Source organism: Symphalangus syndactylus, chromosome 3, assembly GCF_028878055.3.
Source record: "Symphalangus syndactylus isolate Jambi chromosome 3, NHGRI_mSymSyn1-v2.1_pri, whole genome shotgun sequence".
Classification (NCBI taxonomy): Eukaryota; Metazoa; Chordata; class Mammalia; order Primates; family Hylobatidae; genus Symphalangus; species Symphalangus syndactylus.
This window is the reverse complement of record NC_072425.2, coordinates 12,736,081-12,754,354: the sequence shown is the minus strand read 5'-3', so window position 1 is coordinate 12,754,354 and position 18,274 is coordinate 12,736,081. Positions and strand designations below refer to the sequence as shown.

Here is an 18,274-nt window from a genome sequence, read left to right as displayed (position 1 = left end):
GTGATGAGCTGTACTACACAACCACCCATTTCTTTTCTTCCTTTGCCCAATAATGGCCAGTGATGTAATAACCACACCAGACAGCTGTCTTCCTGGATAAAATCACCTTGTAAAGGAGAAATGCAATTAGAGGATGCAATGAAATATAATTTTTAAACTGCTTCTGCAGGCTGTCACATTCAACTTAGCGCTTAATGGCCAGGTTCTTTATTACAGTTTTCTATTTTATGCAATTTCTCTTTGACTCAGTACCTATGGAAGACACTGGATTTTAAATTTTAGTCTATGTCACAATGGGTCTGAGACAAACATAGGTCAGGTTAGCTGACAGTGAGGCCAGGATCAGAACCAGATAGTAAGGGCTGCAAGCGGCACATGACAGTTGGGCCTGAAGGGTTGGCTAGAGCAAGGCTAGACAGAGGGAGGCAGGGACAGGTGGGATGGGGTGGCAGGGCTCTGTCACCAGCTCCTCTGCCTGCTCTTCTGGTCTCCCTCCACAATAGCTGGCAGAACATATCCACTCTGAGACTTCTACCCTCCCTACGCTCATGAACAGTATCACGCTCTAATCATGCAGTTTCAACCAATTAGCAACTACTTTTCCATACTCCCCTTCCGCATTCCACCGCTCAGTACTTCTGGGAAGGGGGGATTGGAGTATTTTAAAGTGAATCTGGTTCATCAAGTCATTTCACCCAAGGTTTAAGGGTACCTCAAACTTGACATGCTTCAAATGAAACCCATTAATTTTTCTGTTTAAATGCAGTACTTTCTGCACCTTTAGATTCCCGGCGTGGTCAAACACACCTGGCCTGTGGAAAGTGCATAAAGGCTTTCAGAGTGAACATACACACACATACACACAAACTCTCTCTCTCACTCTATCTCTCTCTTCTCTCTCCCCCCTCTCCAGGACTTCCTCCTAGCTTTCTGCCACAGGCCAGTGCTTCTAAAGATGAGGGAACTGAGGAAACCGCCAGGATGCAGCAGGGGAGCGAATCAGTTCTCCTGTCCGCCTAAAGTGTTCCATCCCTGACAGGCTACAGATTTCAGTCTGTGGCTTCTTGAACTGAGTACGGTTCTCTCAAGGGGAGAAAAGTAACTTCTACAACATATATGCTAATGAAGCATAACAACGGAGAGCATTTAAAACAAAATGTCCCTATATTTATTCTCCATAGACAGATTTTTGCATTAATATTTATGAGGGATTCCTCGTTTATTTCTCCCAGAGATTTTTCTCTTGCCCAAAGAGAGGGCATAAAAGATAAGTAACATGAACCAATTATCTTTTAAACAGTTACAAAGGACCATCTTATTTATCTGCATCCTGTTACTTGATTAATCTTCCTAATATGCCACTTTCCACATATCAGCCCCTGCTCACAAGCTCTGGGGGCCTTCTCTCCCTGCAGCAGCGCACTGCAAGGCCTCTGCCTGGCTCTGGGGCCCTGCTCGCTGCCAGAACCTCTAGATCCAACCCTATCCATCCTCACTCAGCAGGAAGGGTCGCCACTGCCACTGGGGACAGACCTGCAGCTACAGAGCCCCACCCATAGGCATTTCTGTCTGGCACCTGGTTCCTGGCCATTCAAATACCCAACGCTTACAATTCCAATCCACTAAGAGCCGCGGGCAGTAGGAACGCATGTCCAGAACATGCTGTGAAAAGATGTTTTGAGCCTCATCAGCCAGGTGAGCAGCACACAGAGGAACGAGCCTTCAGGACTCATTCATTCAACCAATAATGCACAGTCAAGACTAGGCTGTAAAAGAGACACAGGCAGCGCCAGTCCTCAAGGAGTTAAAGTCTCACGACACGGGGCAGAAAGTGGCAACTGCCCTGGAAGAGACAAAACTGAAACCTTATAGGAGTAAGAAGCTGAAGGTTTCTTCCTGCCCAATCACTGAATCACATTTTTCCTTCCCTCATCAAAGACAGACTCAGAGAGACACTTTCCTCTTCTACCTGCCAATAACAGGAGTAATAAAATAAACACATAAAAAAGGACATTTCAGCAACTATTACTGGGTGTGACTTCTCTGACGCCTCAGATGAGAAACTCTGAAGAGCAATGAGGACAAGGCGACATTGGAGATGGGACACATAAGGAATATGATCCCATACCCTTGGCCTCAAAATGCCTTCTGAGTCTACTTCAAGGCAAATGGAACAAAAAAGCAGAAGGAGAAAGAAACAGTGCTTGGGCAGTTAAACGTTTACAATCCAACCAGGCAAGGACTTTCTCTGTTCCTGTGTGAGTCTCAGAGTGTAAGCTGGCTTCAAGGAGCTCTGAATGCCAGGTATTTGACCACGAAGGGTTTCTTTCTGTCACCATGTCAAGGTGGCCTGGTAATGTCTATAGTGCTCCTGACCCTTCATGAGCCACAATTATAAAACCTTGGCAGGTATGCTAGTTCCTACCAATCTTTTAACTTATGCACAAAAACTGGCCGAAATTGGGATCTTAAATCTTGAAATTCGTTGTATCCCTCTCTTTTGGCAACTGAATAATTTTCCATCTAAGATACAGGTAACCCTTGCTGGCTAAAACATTACTATTCACACTCGGGACATGGAATTGATATGGATAAATGTCTGGGATAAGAGTGGTATCCCTCACCATTCCTGGAGACAGCTCCAGTCTTGTAGGCAAAAGGCAAAAGCAGCTGTCTGAGTCGGACAGCTTAAACATGACTGATATTAATAAATGAGCTTAGGTAGTGTCGGTTATTGGAAACTGATCTCCTCCTTATTAATATGGTCCCGCAATGGAGAGAAAAGATTTCTCCATGTTCTAGAATGCAAACTATGTTTTAATCTTTAATTATATTCTCAATTTCAATTCTTCTAGAGAGTTATAGCCACCTAGGCCTAGGATTATTTCTTTATTACATAGCCTCTCTGTGGTATTTAATGAATATTGTTACTTAATACTTGCCAGTAGGGGAAAGAATGACTTAGCAAATTTCTATCCAAGTTTTGATGACTTTTTCCAAAACTCAGGAAACTTACAGCTGCAAAGTTCTGTTTCCTTTGTGGGACATTAAGCCTGGCGACACCCCTGCCCACCAGCCCAAGCTCAGGGTGAGCCAGCCTGCTCCCTTTGTACAGTGTCCCTGGAAAAGGAGCCTGAGGAAACGCTCTGCATTTCCAAGGCTTGTGGCAATGAACCAGTTTGCATCTCATTCATGGTTTATTCACTGTTACTTTGCTCAGAGGCAAACTAAATTCAACTCCACTAAAAAGAGATGCCAGATATTCTTGTTCAAGGTTCCTGTCCCATCAAAGTTGAAGAATTTAATATAAATTAATTAGCATATAACCAAATTCTGCCCTCAACAAAACACCAAGAGTCCAGGAATAAAACAAACCCCAGGTTGTCAAGAAGAAAATCAAGTCCCTGCAAGGACACATGTTCACAGTCACTATGCAAATGGTATCTATAGCCAGGTTTTTGTAATCGAACTGCAGAAACCTGGAGTTTCATACCTGTATGGCAGAGGAAAAAAAAACAAAAAACCAACAACCTTAAAAAAGGTCTCAAAATGAGCAACAGAAGAGATAATGATATAACGGCCAGGAAGCTACGAGAAGAGACTTGTTTAATGAGCTTCATCCTGGCAAGTGTTTGCCTTGCTCGGTTTAAACAGCAATGACGATCACCCCCCCTTCGTGCATCACTATTGCCAAAGACAGATTCAAGTTGCTGCTTTGCTCTCTGTGATTCCCATTGGTTTTACATCAAGCAAAAGACAACATGAGCCTCTGCCTTTCAAGAACAGAAACAGCATCTACTACACATTTTGGAAAGGATCCAATCATCTGGATAAGCACCATGTGTAATTTCAAGTCAATGATCTTCTTGGGAATTAATGTGCAAGGCGGTGGCAGAAAATGAGCCTCTTTCAGTTAAACTCCCAGAGCCAAATCAGTGGCCGTACCAAAGGCAATCTGTTGTTCAAACACTAGAAGCCCTAGGTGTGAGTGCTGTGTCATTATCCCTGTTACCTCCTGAATGGGTGGCACTTCCTTCCAGCAACACTTGTCACTGCATGCTGTTTTTGTGGTGTTATTGTTACTCAAACCCGAGAGGCAAGTCATCCAAGAATCGAAACGCAAAGTGAGGACTCTCTGCTCTCTTGAAAGTATTATAAGATACTGAAACAAATGCAAACGCTGAGGAAATGGCACCAGTAAGCTCCAAAGAACATCAAAAAAAATACTATTCAGCAATAAAATGGAACCAACCATGCAAAATACATGCAACATAAAGGAATCTCAAAAACATCATGTTAAGTAGAAGACATCAGAAGGAAAATATTATGTTCTGCATGACTCCACTTATACAGAAGTTCTAGAAGAGGCAAAGCTAAGGTAGAAGTATAGAGATCAGAACAGTAGTTGCCTGGAGTGGGAGAGAAATTGGAGACAAGTGTAATCCACCCTTTGGAGGAGTTTTGCTATAAAGAGGAGAGACACGAGGTGGGAGCTGGGAGGCAGAATGCGGTCATGGATGTGTGTTCTTACAGGAGACAGTTTTCAGGGTAAGCATGTTTTGTCTATGAATGAGAATGATCAGGAGAAAAGGAAAATAAGTATGGTGTAGGATGGAAAAAGGAGACCAATGGAGACAAGGCCAGGAGTAGGTGAGAGGGATCCATCAACAAGTAGATGGGCTGCTCTTAGCTTGGAGCATGAATAGCTCACCCCCAGGGACCGCAGAGAACGAAGCCCGGGAAACAAGTATGCCCTATCAAACAGACAGAATCTTTTCACGGAAGATAATATAATGCAAGAGAAACTGCCTGTCCCCACAACTTCCAGGGCATGGAGGTAATAGTTTTCAAAGTAAGCTTTCTGAAAAACTATTTGTTTTCCCTCAAGCCTAAATAAGATCTAGGTTTGCTGGATAAGAACACAGTCACCTCTGCTGTTACTGAAAGCCGGCATTTCATCAGGCCAAGTTGTTGAAACTCAGAGGAGTGCTAGGCCATTCAGCCTGGCCATACTGATTGAAAGCAATACTCCATGTTAACACAAAAGCACACAACACTGCATTAGAAAATCGAGGCTGCCATCTAAGATAGAACACAGGTAAACATAGCTACATCTCTCAAATAATAAATACATGGATATCTCAATATATAACTCATAGATCGATTAAATAAGATATAGCCACTCTTCAGGCTGATCCCAATCCTATGAGGCTCAGAAGCCCAACAATGTTTGCACAGCAACAGTGGACACAGCCTCTCAGCCTCTTTATGGAAACGACAGCGCTCCTTGTGCAAAAACCTTAATTTGAGCACTTGGAAATCCTAGAAGTGAGGTCACTTCATCAGTGCCCTCTGAACGCTAACACGTGATAAAGTATCTTTCATCATGAACAAGATCTTTATCTTCTATCAAGCTTCTTTGGAGGGGGAGAAAGATATGAATCATTAATCCCATGAATCACTCATCCTATGGGAGCTCAGGGAGGAATCTGAGTCTTCAGAGACTACTACCATTAGAGCCCTGCATTTTAAAAACAAACACATCGTACACATTTCCTGCATTCCTGCCAGGCCTGTGCTCTCTGCACAGTTGGGCAGAACTAGTAGTTTTGCTGTAGCAGCCTTAGTGCCATCCAACTGCTAACACAAGCCATGCAGAAACCCGCCCGTCACTGTACTAACATGCACAGGGTTGCAGAGAAAGGTGTGTGAGGAACCCAGACGCTAGCCCTTCACTGCTTTCCTCCACTGTTTAAAAATAAAACCTTTCCTTAGAATCCTGTAAGCCTATGCAAGAAAGCATCTAGCATCCTCAATGAAATAAAGCCTCCATCCTTCAAAGCCAGCAGCAGAGAAATGCGGTGAAGGGCGGCTGGGCCTCCCCAAGTGGACCTCCCTCCCCACTCTGCCTGTGGCCTTCTCAGGCACTGGAAGAAGGTCATTGTCAGTCAACTTGGTCCATGTTGCTATGATGCTCTGCTCCTTGTTTGCTACTGTCTCTACTCAGAACTTCCCAAAAGCCAAGATTATATCTTATTAATCTCCGAATCCCCAGCACAGTGCATAGAACCAAGCATTCGTAGGCCCTGAGTAAACATTTACTGAATAAATAAGTGAATGGGGTTTACAGGCTCAGCCATTGTTCCTGTGTGCAATGTGGTGGTTTTAAAATATGTCCACAAATTCTTTGACACGTCTTTCTTCAAAAGGGAGAGCCTCATCCCATCCCCTTGAATGTCAGTCAAACTTCGTGACTCATTGCAAATGAACAGAATGGGGTAGAACTGATGCTGTGTGTCTTCTGAGACTAGGTCATAAAAAGGATGGCTGCTGCCTGGCTCTCATTCTCCTAGATTGCTGGCTCTGGAGGAGCCAGAAGCCATGTCATGAGGATATTCAAGCAGCCTGCGGAGAGGCCTAGGTGGAGAGGAACCGAGATCTCCTGCCAACAGCCAGCACCAACTTGCCTGCCACGTGAGTGAGCCACCTTGCAAGTGGAGCTCCTAACCCCAGCCAAACCTCAGGTGACTGCAGCCTTACGAGAGGCTCTGAGCCAGAACCACCCAAATGAGCCACTCCTAGATTCCTAATCCACAGAAACTGAGAGAGATAATGTTCATGGCTGTTAAAGCACTAAGTTTTAGAGCAATCTGTTATGAAGCAATAGATAATTGACATCGCAACCTTGGAAGATTTCGGTGTTTTATAAGGGGGTTGAAAGGATTTTCTTAATGACAAAAAGTTAGTTTATAGTTATGTTGTGCTTATGATAAAAATTTTGCTGATGGGGTTGTTTTTTCTTAGAAATTTGTTTGAGTTCTTTGTAGATTCTGGATATTAGCCCTTTGTCAGATGAGTAGATCGCAAAAATTTCCTCCCATTCTGTAGGTTGCCTGTTCACTCTAATGGTAGTTTCTTTTGCTGTGCAGAAGCTCTTTAGTTTAATTAGATCCCATTTGCCAATTTTGGCTTTTGTTGCCATTGCTTTTGGTGTTTTAGACATGAAGTCCTTGCCCATGCCTATGTCCTGAATGGTATTGCCTAGGTTTTCTTCTAGGGTTTTTATGGTTTTAACATTTAAGTGGGCGAAGGATATGAACAGACACTTCTCAAAGGAAGACATTTATGCAGCCAACAGACACATGAAAAAATGCTCATCATCACTGGCCATCAGAGAAATGCAAATCAAAACCACAATGACATACCATCTCACACCAGTTAGAATGGCAATCATTAAAAAGTCAGGAAACAACAGATGCTGGAGAGGATGTGGAGAAATAGGAACACTTTTACACTGTTGGTGGGACTGTAAACTAGTTCAACCATTGTGCAAGACAGTGTGGCGATTCCTCAGGGATCTAGAACTAGAAATACCGTTTGACCCAGCAATCCCATTACTGGGTATATACTCAAAGGATTATAAGTCATGCTGCCATAAAGATACATGCACACATGTTTATTGCGGCACTATTCACAATAGCAAAGACTTGGAACAAACCCAAATGTCCATCAATGATAGACTGGATTAAGAAAATGTGGCACATATACACCATGGAATACTCTGCAGCCATAAAAAATGATGAGTTCATGTCCTTTGTAGGGACATGGATGACGCTGGAAACCATCATTCTCAGCAAACTATCAGAAGGACAAAAAACCAAACACCGCATGTTGTCACTCATGGGTGGGAATTGAACAATGAGAACACTTGGACACAAGAAGGGGAACATCACACACCAGGGCCTGTTGCAGGGTGGGCGGAGCAGGGAGGGATAGCATTAGGAGATATACCTAATGTAAATGATGAGTTAATGGGTGCAGCACACCAACATGGCACATGTATACATATGTAACAAACCTGCATGTTGTGTACATGTACCCTAGAACTTAAAGTATAATAAAAAAAATTAAAGTATAATAAAAAAAATAAAAAAATTTGTAATAAGGAGTCTTCTATAGAATACAACCATAAGATGGATATTGATATGCAAATTTGAATATTCCATTGATCAAATTATGCTCCCTTAAATGTCACAACTATATTCAATAAAAGGTTGAGATATGAAATAGAACAATAATATACTCCTTTTTGGAGATTTTTTTGTTTTTAAAACCTATTTATTGCTTTAAAAAAACAATTGCTTTTAAAAACTATATATGACATATGCACAGAAAAAGTCTAGAACAATATCCATCCTAATCTTGATAACTTTTTCAGATAACAAAAACATTAAAAAATAAATGTTTTTTTTCAAAATCTTTTTTCAAAATCTACATATGTATATACCATTATTGTTCTATTTCCTAGCTTAAAAAAGAAAAACAAAACTTTTTAGACTGGCAGCCATGTTGCATTTCTAGCCAACATCAAACATAATGAGTGGCACATAGTAGGTGCTCAGTGGAAGTGCAATGGGGCGGGACGCAGTGGCTCACATCTATAATCCCAGCACTTTCAAAGGTCAAGGTGAGAGGATCATTTGAGCTCAGGAGTTTGAGGCTGCAGTAAGCTGTGATCACACCACTGCACTCCAGCCTGGGTGACAGAGGAAAAACATGCCTCTAAAAAGAAACAAAAAGGGGAGTGGGGGAGGCAATTGATGTCTTTTAGATATAGATTCTGCCTACTGGACAGTAGTTCTATAATAGGATTCCAGGATAATGTAAGCCCAAAAAGCTCAATGATGTGAAAAGGCAGCAGTCAATTTTCACAGGAAATAGGCTACTAAGTATAGGAAATCATTTCTATGTTGTATTCTTAGGACATAGTAACCACTCTTCTCTTTGAAACTATTTTGAGTGACTTATTATAAATTTATAATGACAGTTGTGAACACCTCTCGCTCTTTTTTTTTTTTTTTGGCATGAGAACAGTCTGTTGATTGCCCTGATGCTTAAAATAGTTTCTAAGTGTCCTCATAATAGCATGTCACCTGTAAACAGGTTTCAAGCCAATGCAAATTAACAAATGGTGAACAGATGGACTAAGAACTGACTTTTGTCAAGAGAGAGTTAGCAACAAATACTTTTTGGTTCCAGTCTTATGGGACCATTAGAAAGTCTTTTACTTCTCGCCAAACGTCTTGCCTCAGTAGACAATCCATGCAGGGAAAATGACAAGTTACAAGGCCCATTAGACTTTAGAGAGCTAAAAGTTGAGATTTGCAGAATCACCAAATCAACACATGAGAAACAACAGATAGAATAATGGCCATTAAGAAGCATTCTGCCAAATAGTCAAAACTCTGGCTTGCATCACTAAAAGCAGCTGTCCCTGTAGTGAGCTTTTTGTAAAATACGGCCCCTGTGCGTGCAAGCAACAGACACAAGCTACTTGTCGAGGCTGGCTGGTTACATTCCTCCTATCCTGGAAGCAAGTGTGAACTGGGAAGAAAGCCTGAAAGTCACGGAAGTGGTGGCATAAGAGTGTCCACCAGCTAGAGAAAGGATCCCCAGACCAGTCACCCCTTGGGATCCCCCCGGCTCTTCACTGGTCTTTCTCCTCCTCATTCGTCAAGTCTCTGCCTCATGTTGGCTCCTCAGAGAAGCCTTCTTTGATCACCCTATTTAACAGTATCTCCCACTCCCATACCTTACCCCACTCTGTAGTCCCTTCCTAGCACTAAGCGTAACTACAAATTATGGTATTAATTTATTAATTTGTTGAGGGGTGCTTTTTTGGTCTCCTTCCACCCCCGAAATGAAAAGCTTAACAAAGATGGCACAATGTCTGTCCTGCCTATGTTTATATCCTTGGGGCCTAGAAACATGCCTGACACATAGTAGGTACAATAAATATTTGCTAACCAAACAGCAAATGAGACCTTGAGCAAAGGTAAACAATCAACTCATATATGCAAACACTCCCTTGGACTAGAAAAGAATGCTGTTTGTAACTGAGGATGTAAACAGAAGAAGGTATAAGGGATGAGCAGGACAGGCGAAGGAACATCTCTCGGGCATCTGGCCCTCCCAGAGGAGTGTGCACACTGACAGAAAAGGGACTGATGTGCCCACATTTCTCATTCCACATCATTGAGTGAGCCTTTGCACTCACCTACTAGGGCTTCTAATACAAAAGAACCCAACAGGTTGAACGAACCAAGTGGATGAATCAAGTGTGGCATATTCAAAGGAAGACTACACTGCAACAGAAAAAGGACAACTGCATGAATCTAACAGATATGATGTTGAGTGAAAAGAAGCTCATACAAAAAAATGACACTGCATGATTCCATTTATATGAAGTTCAAAGACAGGCAATATTAACTGTTTACAGAAGTCAGAATGGTGTTAAATTTGGGAAGGAGGGCAGCACAGGTATAGACAGAGAACAATGAGGAGGAACCCTTATGGGATTCTGGAAGTGATGGCTACATGGATGTACACAAGTGTGAAAAAATCATTAAACTGTATGCTCTGTGAAGCTTACTGTATCTATTATCCTTCCCAATGGGAAAAAGAAGAGCACATATACTACTATTTTTAAACATGAACAAAAGAACCTAGCATTTATTCTAATCTCAGCTCTAGCAGGTTCTCTAGGTGGTCTGCAGCTTAACCAAATGTGCTCCTCAGCTGTCTCATTTATAAAATAAGGACAACTGTACTCATATTCTACCACTTTTGGGAATGTGATAAGGAAACAAATAATAAGCCGTGAGGTCTCTTAAAATCCTAGGTGGAAAAGTCACATACAAAATATGTAAAATAAACTGCATTATAGCTGTTTCACAAAGATCTATGCAAATTATGTTACCATCATGCTTGGTTTCTAATCCTAATAGATGCCTTTTTAAAAGAAAGAAATAATTCTGGGCCGGGTGTGGTAGCTCATACCTGTAATCCCAGCACTTTGGGAGGCCGAGGCAGGTGGATCACCTGAGGTCAGGAGTTCAAAACCAGCCTAGCCAACATAGTGAAACCCCATCTCTACTAAAAATACAAAAATTAGCTGGGCATGGTGGTGTGCACTTGTAATCCCAGCTACTTGGGAAGCTGAGACACGAGAATTGCTTGAACCTGAGGGGGTGGGGGACAGCAGAGGTTGCAGTGAGCCGAGATCATACTACTGCATTCCAGCCAGGGTGAAAAAGCAAGACTCCGTCTCAAAAAAAGGAAGGGAGGGAGGGAATTTTGAAGAAAACAGTAACTTTCTACTACCCAAAAACAAATATAAAGTAAAAAAGTTCACCCAGTACTAAAGTAATTTTTCAAATCCATCACTCACTGAGGTGGTAGGACAAGAGTTGTGGGCTGAGCCTTTGGTCTACGTTTGGCAGATACTCCCATCTGATTAGCGGAACGCTTCAACGACTGCTGATTTAAAAGGCCAGATGCTAGTCCTGCATGGTACTGCAACTGCAGAGAAAAACAAAACAAAAGGGGAAGAAAAATAACATTTGGTAAAAGCAGGACAAATGGTATTAAACTAGCAATGCTTGATAATCTTATCCCCTTAGAACATTTTAAGTAACTTCAAATACAACTGCTCACATTCTGCTTCAAGGAATTTATCCATAAAAAGATAATCAGACAAACAGGAAACGAAACAAGAACAAGACTGTTCATCACAGCATTACCTCATGATGAAAAACTGGAAGCAGTCGGAATGTCCAACAACTGACTGTGAAGTTGATTAAAATAGAGAAAGAACTTCACAACACCATTTCGTTGAATTAAAGGAAAAAAGGTTCCATTGTAAACAGAGAGGCACTTAAAAAAATGTTCTCTAAAATGCTAACTGTATTTTTCAGTAGTAGAATTCGAGTGATTTTTACTTTCTTCTTTATTTTTCACTACTATTCATACGCTTTATGTAAATGGTTTTAAAGCCTATGTAATTTTTTAATAAGAAAATCCAGAGGTTTTCCTTAGAGACAAAGTTAGTTCTGGGAAGTCTTGCTACCACCATATCTTGCTTATAATAAAAACCATAGAATTTGTAGTCTACCGCAGTACACCATGACCACGACATGGCTTATCATACACAGATTCAAACATACTATGAGTCTGCATTCAGAACCACTGAGCTATCTTTTCAATGGTTAAGTTACAAATATCAATCATAAGAACAAGCTCATGAATATATCTTACAACAATGTATACAAATGGATATAGGCTCATTGAAGAGAATCGAGTGGAGAAGCCAATTTCAAGTCCATGGACATGCAATTGGAACAATGTCATGGAGGTAAAGAAGCTGCATGCTTTAAATGTGTCTGGTGCCAGCATCCCTTGCTTGATCCCTGGACAGACTGCTGAGCTTCATGGTGACTTAGGATAGATAACTTTACTTCTCTATACTTCAATTTCTTACTGGGAAAGAGAAATGATACTGCCCAGTTCTAAACCAAACAAGACTTTGAATTCTAATTTATGTAAAATATAATATACACATTTTAAGTGAACAGTTTAATGAGTTTTGACAAATGTATATACCTGTATAACTACCACCCCAAACAAGATAAAGCAACTTCCCATCATTACAGAAAGCTCATTTGTGCCCTAACGCAGTCAATCCCCTTAGTACCTAACATCAGGAAATTCCGATTTAAAATATAACTCATCATTCTCACTCCTTGCTAAATGAAGCTTATATCCAATTTGACGTGTGACAATAACTTTTAGTTTCCCTTTCTAATCCTATACTTTTGTATTTTAGATCATAAGAGTTGTCATCAATATCGCTATAATAAAATTATCCTTGAAAGGTATCCCAATTTTGAGCAGATGTAAATAAAAGATTCACATGTGAAAATGCCAAGCTAAGAACTTGGATAGAGACCATTTATAACATCCAATATGTTTCTTCCTCTCTTCTCAAATTAAGCAAGGTTTTTCAAACATTTATTTAGAATTATCTAAACATACAAATAGTAATTCATTCTAAAGCTCTGAATCAATTTCTTCTCAAAATGCTCTTCCAAGGCACAGATTTTCTTTGCCAAGTCAGCTGCATTACAGCTCATGGTAATGAAACTGGCGACCACCATATAAAAGGGGCTGGGCCTTGGATGCAAAGGGCAATAACGTTCTGAAAAATAAATGGCCTCACCTAAAGCCATAGGGTTGCATGCAAATAGAGAGCAAAGAAAACAAAACCAATTGAAATGATCTGCTCCTGGAAAGTGGCTATAAAAATGAGGATATCCAGTGATTCAGTACGACAGAAGTATCTGTGTTTGGAGCATCCATACTGCTTTTTAACAGGCTCTTGATTTACTTGGTCGATTTGCTGTGGGAACCTTACAGGTGCCCAATACAAGACAAACATACATCACATTCATAATAAAGATGGAGCTCTTTTCAGGGTGGAAAGGGGGGGAGCATAATTTGGCTCTAACAACTCATCTTAGACCAATGAATTTTGCTCAAATTTGTTTTTTTCCTACAGATTTCTTAAATGGGAAATCAATGGAGGCAAGGGACAGTACAAGTTTGAAAGACAATGTTTCAAAATGTCAGCTTACTTGGGTTTCGATTTTCCCTGCCAGAATTTGCAATGAGTGCAATATGCATGGGGCTTTATGGAATTACAGGGAAAGACAGCTTGGCAGGGGCCTCCTCCTGGCTCAAGGAATCGTCTCTCCTTTTGGCTCTCCTCCTTTGTATTTATTAGGGTCCATGCAAGCTCAGCCATTCCAGCCCTGCTGACTCTTTGAGTGGAAGAGGCCTGCTAACTATGCAGAGTGGCAGGGTGATTTTGCCCACCTGGCATCATTTTGATCATTTGCTCAAACAAACAAAACCCCAAAACAGCAGAAATGTACGCTAACTGCTATCTGTCTTTTAAAGAGTTCCTTTGAAACCTCAACCATCTTGGATGCTCTCAACGTACAGTGCACCTCTAATAGCACACATAGGTGCAAGGACTCTTCTTCCCCCAAAACAAAATCTGCCCTGAGAGCTGACTCATAATGATTAAGCAGCACTTGTTAATCATATGTATGTATCCCAGTTTCCAGGAACACGGCTCTGACTGTCAAGATCTATAAGGGGCCCATTAAATATTTACTGAACCACCTTTATAATGGGAGAAAAGGTCAAAGTTAATAAAACTGACAGGCAGCTCCTGTTCAAATGGATTATACATTATTTAAGCACCAATACTCCATTCCATGGAACACAGTTTAGATCTGAAGAGGCTCTTGGAAAATGTTCACTCAGCCAATGGTTCTAAAACAGCAGAAGGGAGTTCAGAGTGAATCTACAAATTAACATTAGAAACATATAACTCCCCAAAATACTGCCATAAGTTCTCAATTACAGGTTCTGTAATATTTTCTATAAAAATATATTTCAATAAACATACTTCTCTCCAAATGTTTGTGGCATGGAAACTATTTCAAAAAGCAACTTATCAAAGTTCTAATGTGATTTTTCTATTGAAGATCGTTTCTCCACTAACCAGCAGGAATAAAAATGAAAGAAGGAGAGAAATGATCTATTCTTTTAACTTCCATATCTTTCAAGTGCAGGGAATGGGAGTGTGTATGTGGTGAACTGGAGGGAAGGTTCGTGATTTACTGTTAAGTTACTGCTCCACAGGAACAGCCATTTCCGTGTTGCAGTGTTCTCTGGATTTTTTGGAGTATTTCTCTCAGTTACAATTTTGCTATCAATTTCCACTTTCTATTTTCTATGAATGACCTAGGATTGTTCTATCGGTTCTCCACCTAAAGCCCTTTCTAACTGATAATATCTACTAATTACCTCTATACCTGAGAAAATTTTAACAATTAATAATGATCTGAGGAAAGACCAATTAAAATTAGGAAAACTCTGATTTACTGAATCGTTTTTAAAATAATGCTGTTTTAGTCATATTGAATATGTAAGAGGCTCCAAGTTATCAGGCAGGGTCCTGATGAAATGTAAGTGGGAGAGGAAGGGCCTCTGTAATCAGCAGCCTCTTTGGAAATGTGCTCCTGGGCTTTGCTACTACCAAACTGGGTGACCTTACACATCTCCTGTCCCTCTCTAGAAAATATGCATGACATTTTCTCTGAGGACCCACCAAACTCTAAAATTTGATTCCTTTGTATTTCTAAAGGTAGAAAGGTATCTGACATGAAGGAATGTCCCTACAATATTAATACAAGAGACTTAACAAAACTTTTTCTGTTAGATAGCCAAGGTCTTTATAGAATCCTCTTTTAAAGAGTCCGAACTATTGGGAGTCAAAATACAATTAGCTTTAATACGCTTCAAATTACAAATAACAACAAATACTGGAAGAAAATGACATAAAAGGAAATGATAAAAACAGGATTCAAATGCAAAGTTTCTGACTTAAATCCTGGGTTCAAGAAATCAGATGAGCATGACCCCTCCCCCGTTCATTCTCCACTTGTATGATGTCTTCCACATTGTTCTGAATGCTTCTTCTACCCGCCCCAAAATATTCATAGGTTAATGTTTCGCACTGGACCAAAGTCTGAAAAGAGAATAGAAGGAAATTCATCAAACCGATCATGTTCAATATACTAATGAAGCCAGTGGCATTCAATTAGGCCTAGTACTTAAAAGCTGAAGTGTATGCTGGAGGCTCCCTGGGGTCCCTGCTACAGCATCCCATCATATGCAGCACTCTCTCCCCTTGCCATCTGGCCCGAATCCCACTTTAAGAGAATCTGACAGTTTAAAACCTTAAAACTTATAAGCCAGATCAATCAAGATTTGATTCTTCTCACTATGAAAATCACTATTCCTTTCTCAAGATTCACCAAAGCCTTCTTTAAGGGTAAAGGGGAAAAAAGAGCTCTCCTGGACATAAGTTATGATTCACTTTATTTTTTAAATCACTTTGCATATAATTACATATAAGGGCAAAGAATGTCATAGAACTAAGTTATAATAAATTCTGTCTGGCTTAGACCAGAGGACCCACAGGAGGGCAGAAGAGATCAAGGGGGTAGGGAGCCCCACTATCTCGTCTGCCAGTCACTCTAGGCCAATTTCCTTCTCCAAGCACAAAGCTCCTGTCTGTACTGGGAAATACGCCCCGGAAAGGCAGCCTTGTGTTATTCCTGGGTCTGGGAGTGAAGCTGCCACCCAGGGAGTCTTATCTCTAGGGCACAGACCTTGTTATTGATGACTCTATTCTGTACAATGTCCAGGACAGTGCATTGAATACAGGTGATGCTAATGAATTTGTCAACTAACAAGCAGACTGGCAGATTCGTGGGAATGCTGGCTTGGCTTGGCACTGCAACCAATCTAGAACAGACTGCCTCCATCTGACAGTCCTCTTATGGCTGGCCTCTTATGAAAGCAAACACACTGCTTTCTAGGTGCTCACTGTCATGATAGAACCACAAAAGAAACCTTTTTTCCTCTTATTCCAGTTGCCCAAAAAGTGGGTATGTTCACAGGCTTGAGCTTGGACCAGGCTCAAAAGAAAAAGGGGTCTACAGGGACTGCCCCTGGACGACTTCAAATCACAGAATTTAACAGTAGAGAAAGGCCACAGTAGATGCCAATCTTCCCCCCTACCCACAACCCCATTTCACATGAAAGGAGATACCAGCCTTTAAGAGGTCACTGACCCCAGGTCACACCATTTGCAGGAGGACGGTGAGCCATACGGGGTTTGCCTTAATAGCTCTGTCCCACGGGGATAGGTATGCTGCATCTTTCTAACTGGAGGTACTGACGTTTATCTTCCCTTCGGCAACAGAACACAGCGATCCCCCCTGGATGGGAGCTGGCCCATGCCAAGCAGGCAGCCACATTCCCATCACCAGCCTCTCCTGGCTCCTGCTTGTCATGATAGAACCCTTCACTCTGCCCTCCTGCAGGCGCTGAGACGTTGCATGCTTTTCCCTCCCACTGACTCCAGTCATGTGTTAGGTGGTGAGTTTGAAGAAGTTTTAATATTCACAGTTAAATACTTTAGAGAAAAGAAATCAAGAAACCATAGTTTCATCAGAAAATCTAAATTCTAGATGCACAGTGGCATGTTGAACCTTCCTAGCAGTTTTGATATGGCTTTGTCATAGAGCAGTTGTGCTTCTGTCTAACGGGTTTCTAGGAGATTCCACATGTATACTCTGTTTCTACTGAAGAATTCTCTTTGCGAATGTATGTTATATATAATGATAGCAAGCAAGGACACTAGTGCCACTTCCCCTGTAGATCACTGACCAAAACAGCCAGAGCTGGCTGGCATAAGTGCACTGAAAATCCTTCCAGTGTATAACAGAACACGCCAAAGCCCACAGCCACAACCTAAGGACACATGACACCTGGAACAATCCACACTACGTACACCTGGATTAAGTCACACCCCATACAGCTGGGATGTGTGCTGCGACACTGGAAGGTAGGGTGCTAATCTGAGAGTCTCACACGGTTATGTTTCCCCAGACCATTAAGCTTTCAACTAAAACTAAGATTTGTGCAACATCAGGAAACTGTCACCACTGTGAGTTGCAAGGACCTTTGCCCCTCATTACTGAAATACGTTTTGTTTCCAGCTAATGAGAAAGAATCATGTATTACAATAGAGTTCTGGTTCTTCTTTTGAACATAACTCTAAGCAAAAAACAGGCAAGCTTGTCTGGTATTGTCTGTGCCAAGGAAAACAGCTACAGAAAAATACCATAAATCTAATTGTTTTGCTTGGGTTTTAATCTAAATATCAGATAATGATATTAGCTTCTTTCCTCCTTTTATCTCCTAATGCTTCTTTCAAATAGCCAATAGTTTAGAAAAAACACCTTAGACTTAAGCTTTTATGGGTAAATAATCTTTTTACTTGGTCAAAACAGCATCAATAAACCATAAGAAGGAAGCCTCCAATTTACTTGCCTATTTGTTCTCTCCTGGAAGCTCAGTTTCAGCTCCTTCAATTACTAGGAAAGCAGGACAGCAAATCAGGGCTGCGCTTCCTGCTCCACTGTGGCATTATTTATATGCTAAATGCCATTTGAGTTTCTTTCTTCCCTACATATTAGTGCTCAAATGTCCAAACTTCAAAAGCTATCCAAGAAGTAAACAGAGACGATGGATAGCAGCCCTTTTCTTTCTTAAATATCTGTAATGGTTAAGGTTGTTTAGATTGTTCTACTGCAACTCCCCAGAATTTACACCTTTATTAATAGGCCTTTCTCCACAACTGCTCCTGTTTACACTACAGCTGTATGCATGTTATCATCCTTCAAAGATGCCAGTCCGATAGAAGGAGAATGACTCACATATCTGAATGAATTCACTAACAAAGCAAACTAATGTGGTTAACAATGGAAGAAACAACCATCATAGGGATTAT

The 18,274-nt window shown here is 41.1% G+C and overlaps 1 protein-coding gene across 2 annotated transcripts in view; it reads right to left on the bottom strand.

Annotated features, from left to right (window-relative positions):
* The window catches only part of MED27 (mediator complex subunit 27), a 231,849-nt gene that overhangs the window by 156,760 nt on the left and 56,815 nt on the right, over positions 1–18,274 (bottom strand). For both annotated transcript variants that reach the window (XM_055270618.2, XM_055270619.2), the window contains exon 3: positions 11,231–11,361. In XM_055270618.2, coding sequence (XP_055126593.1) covers positions 11,231–11,361 — 131 coding nt within the window. The remainder of the gene's footprint in view (positions 1–11,230; positions 11,362–18,274) is intronic.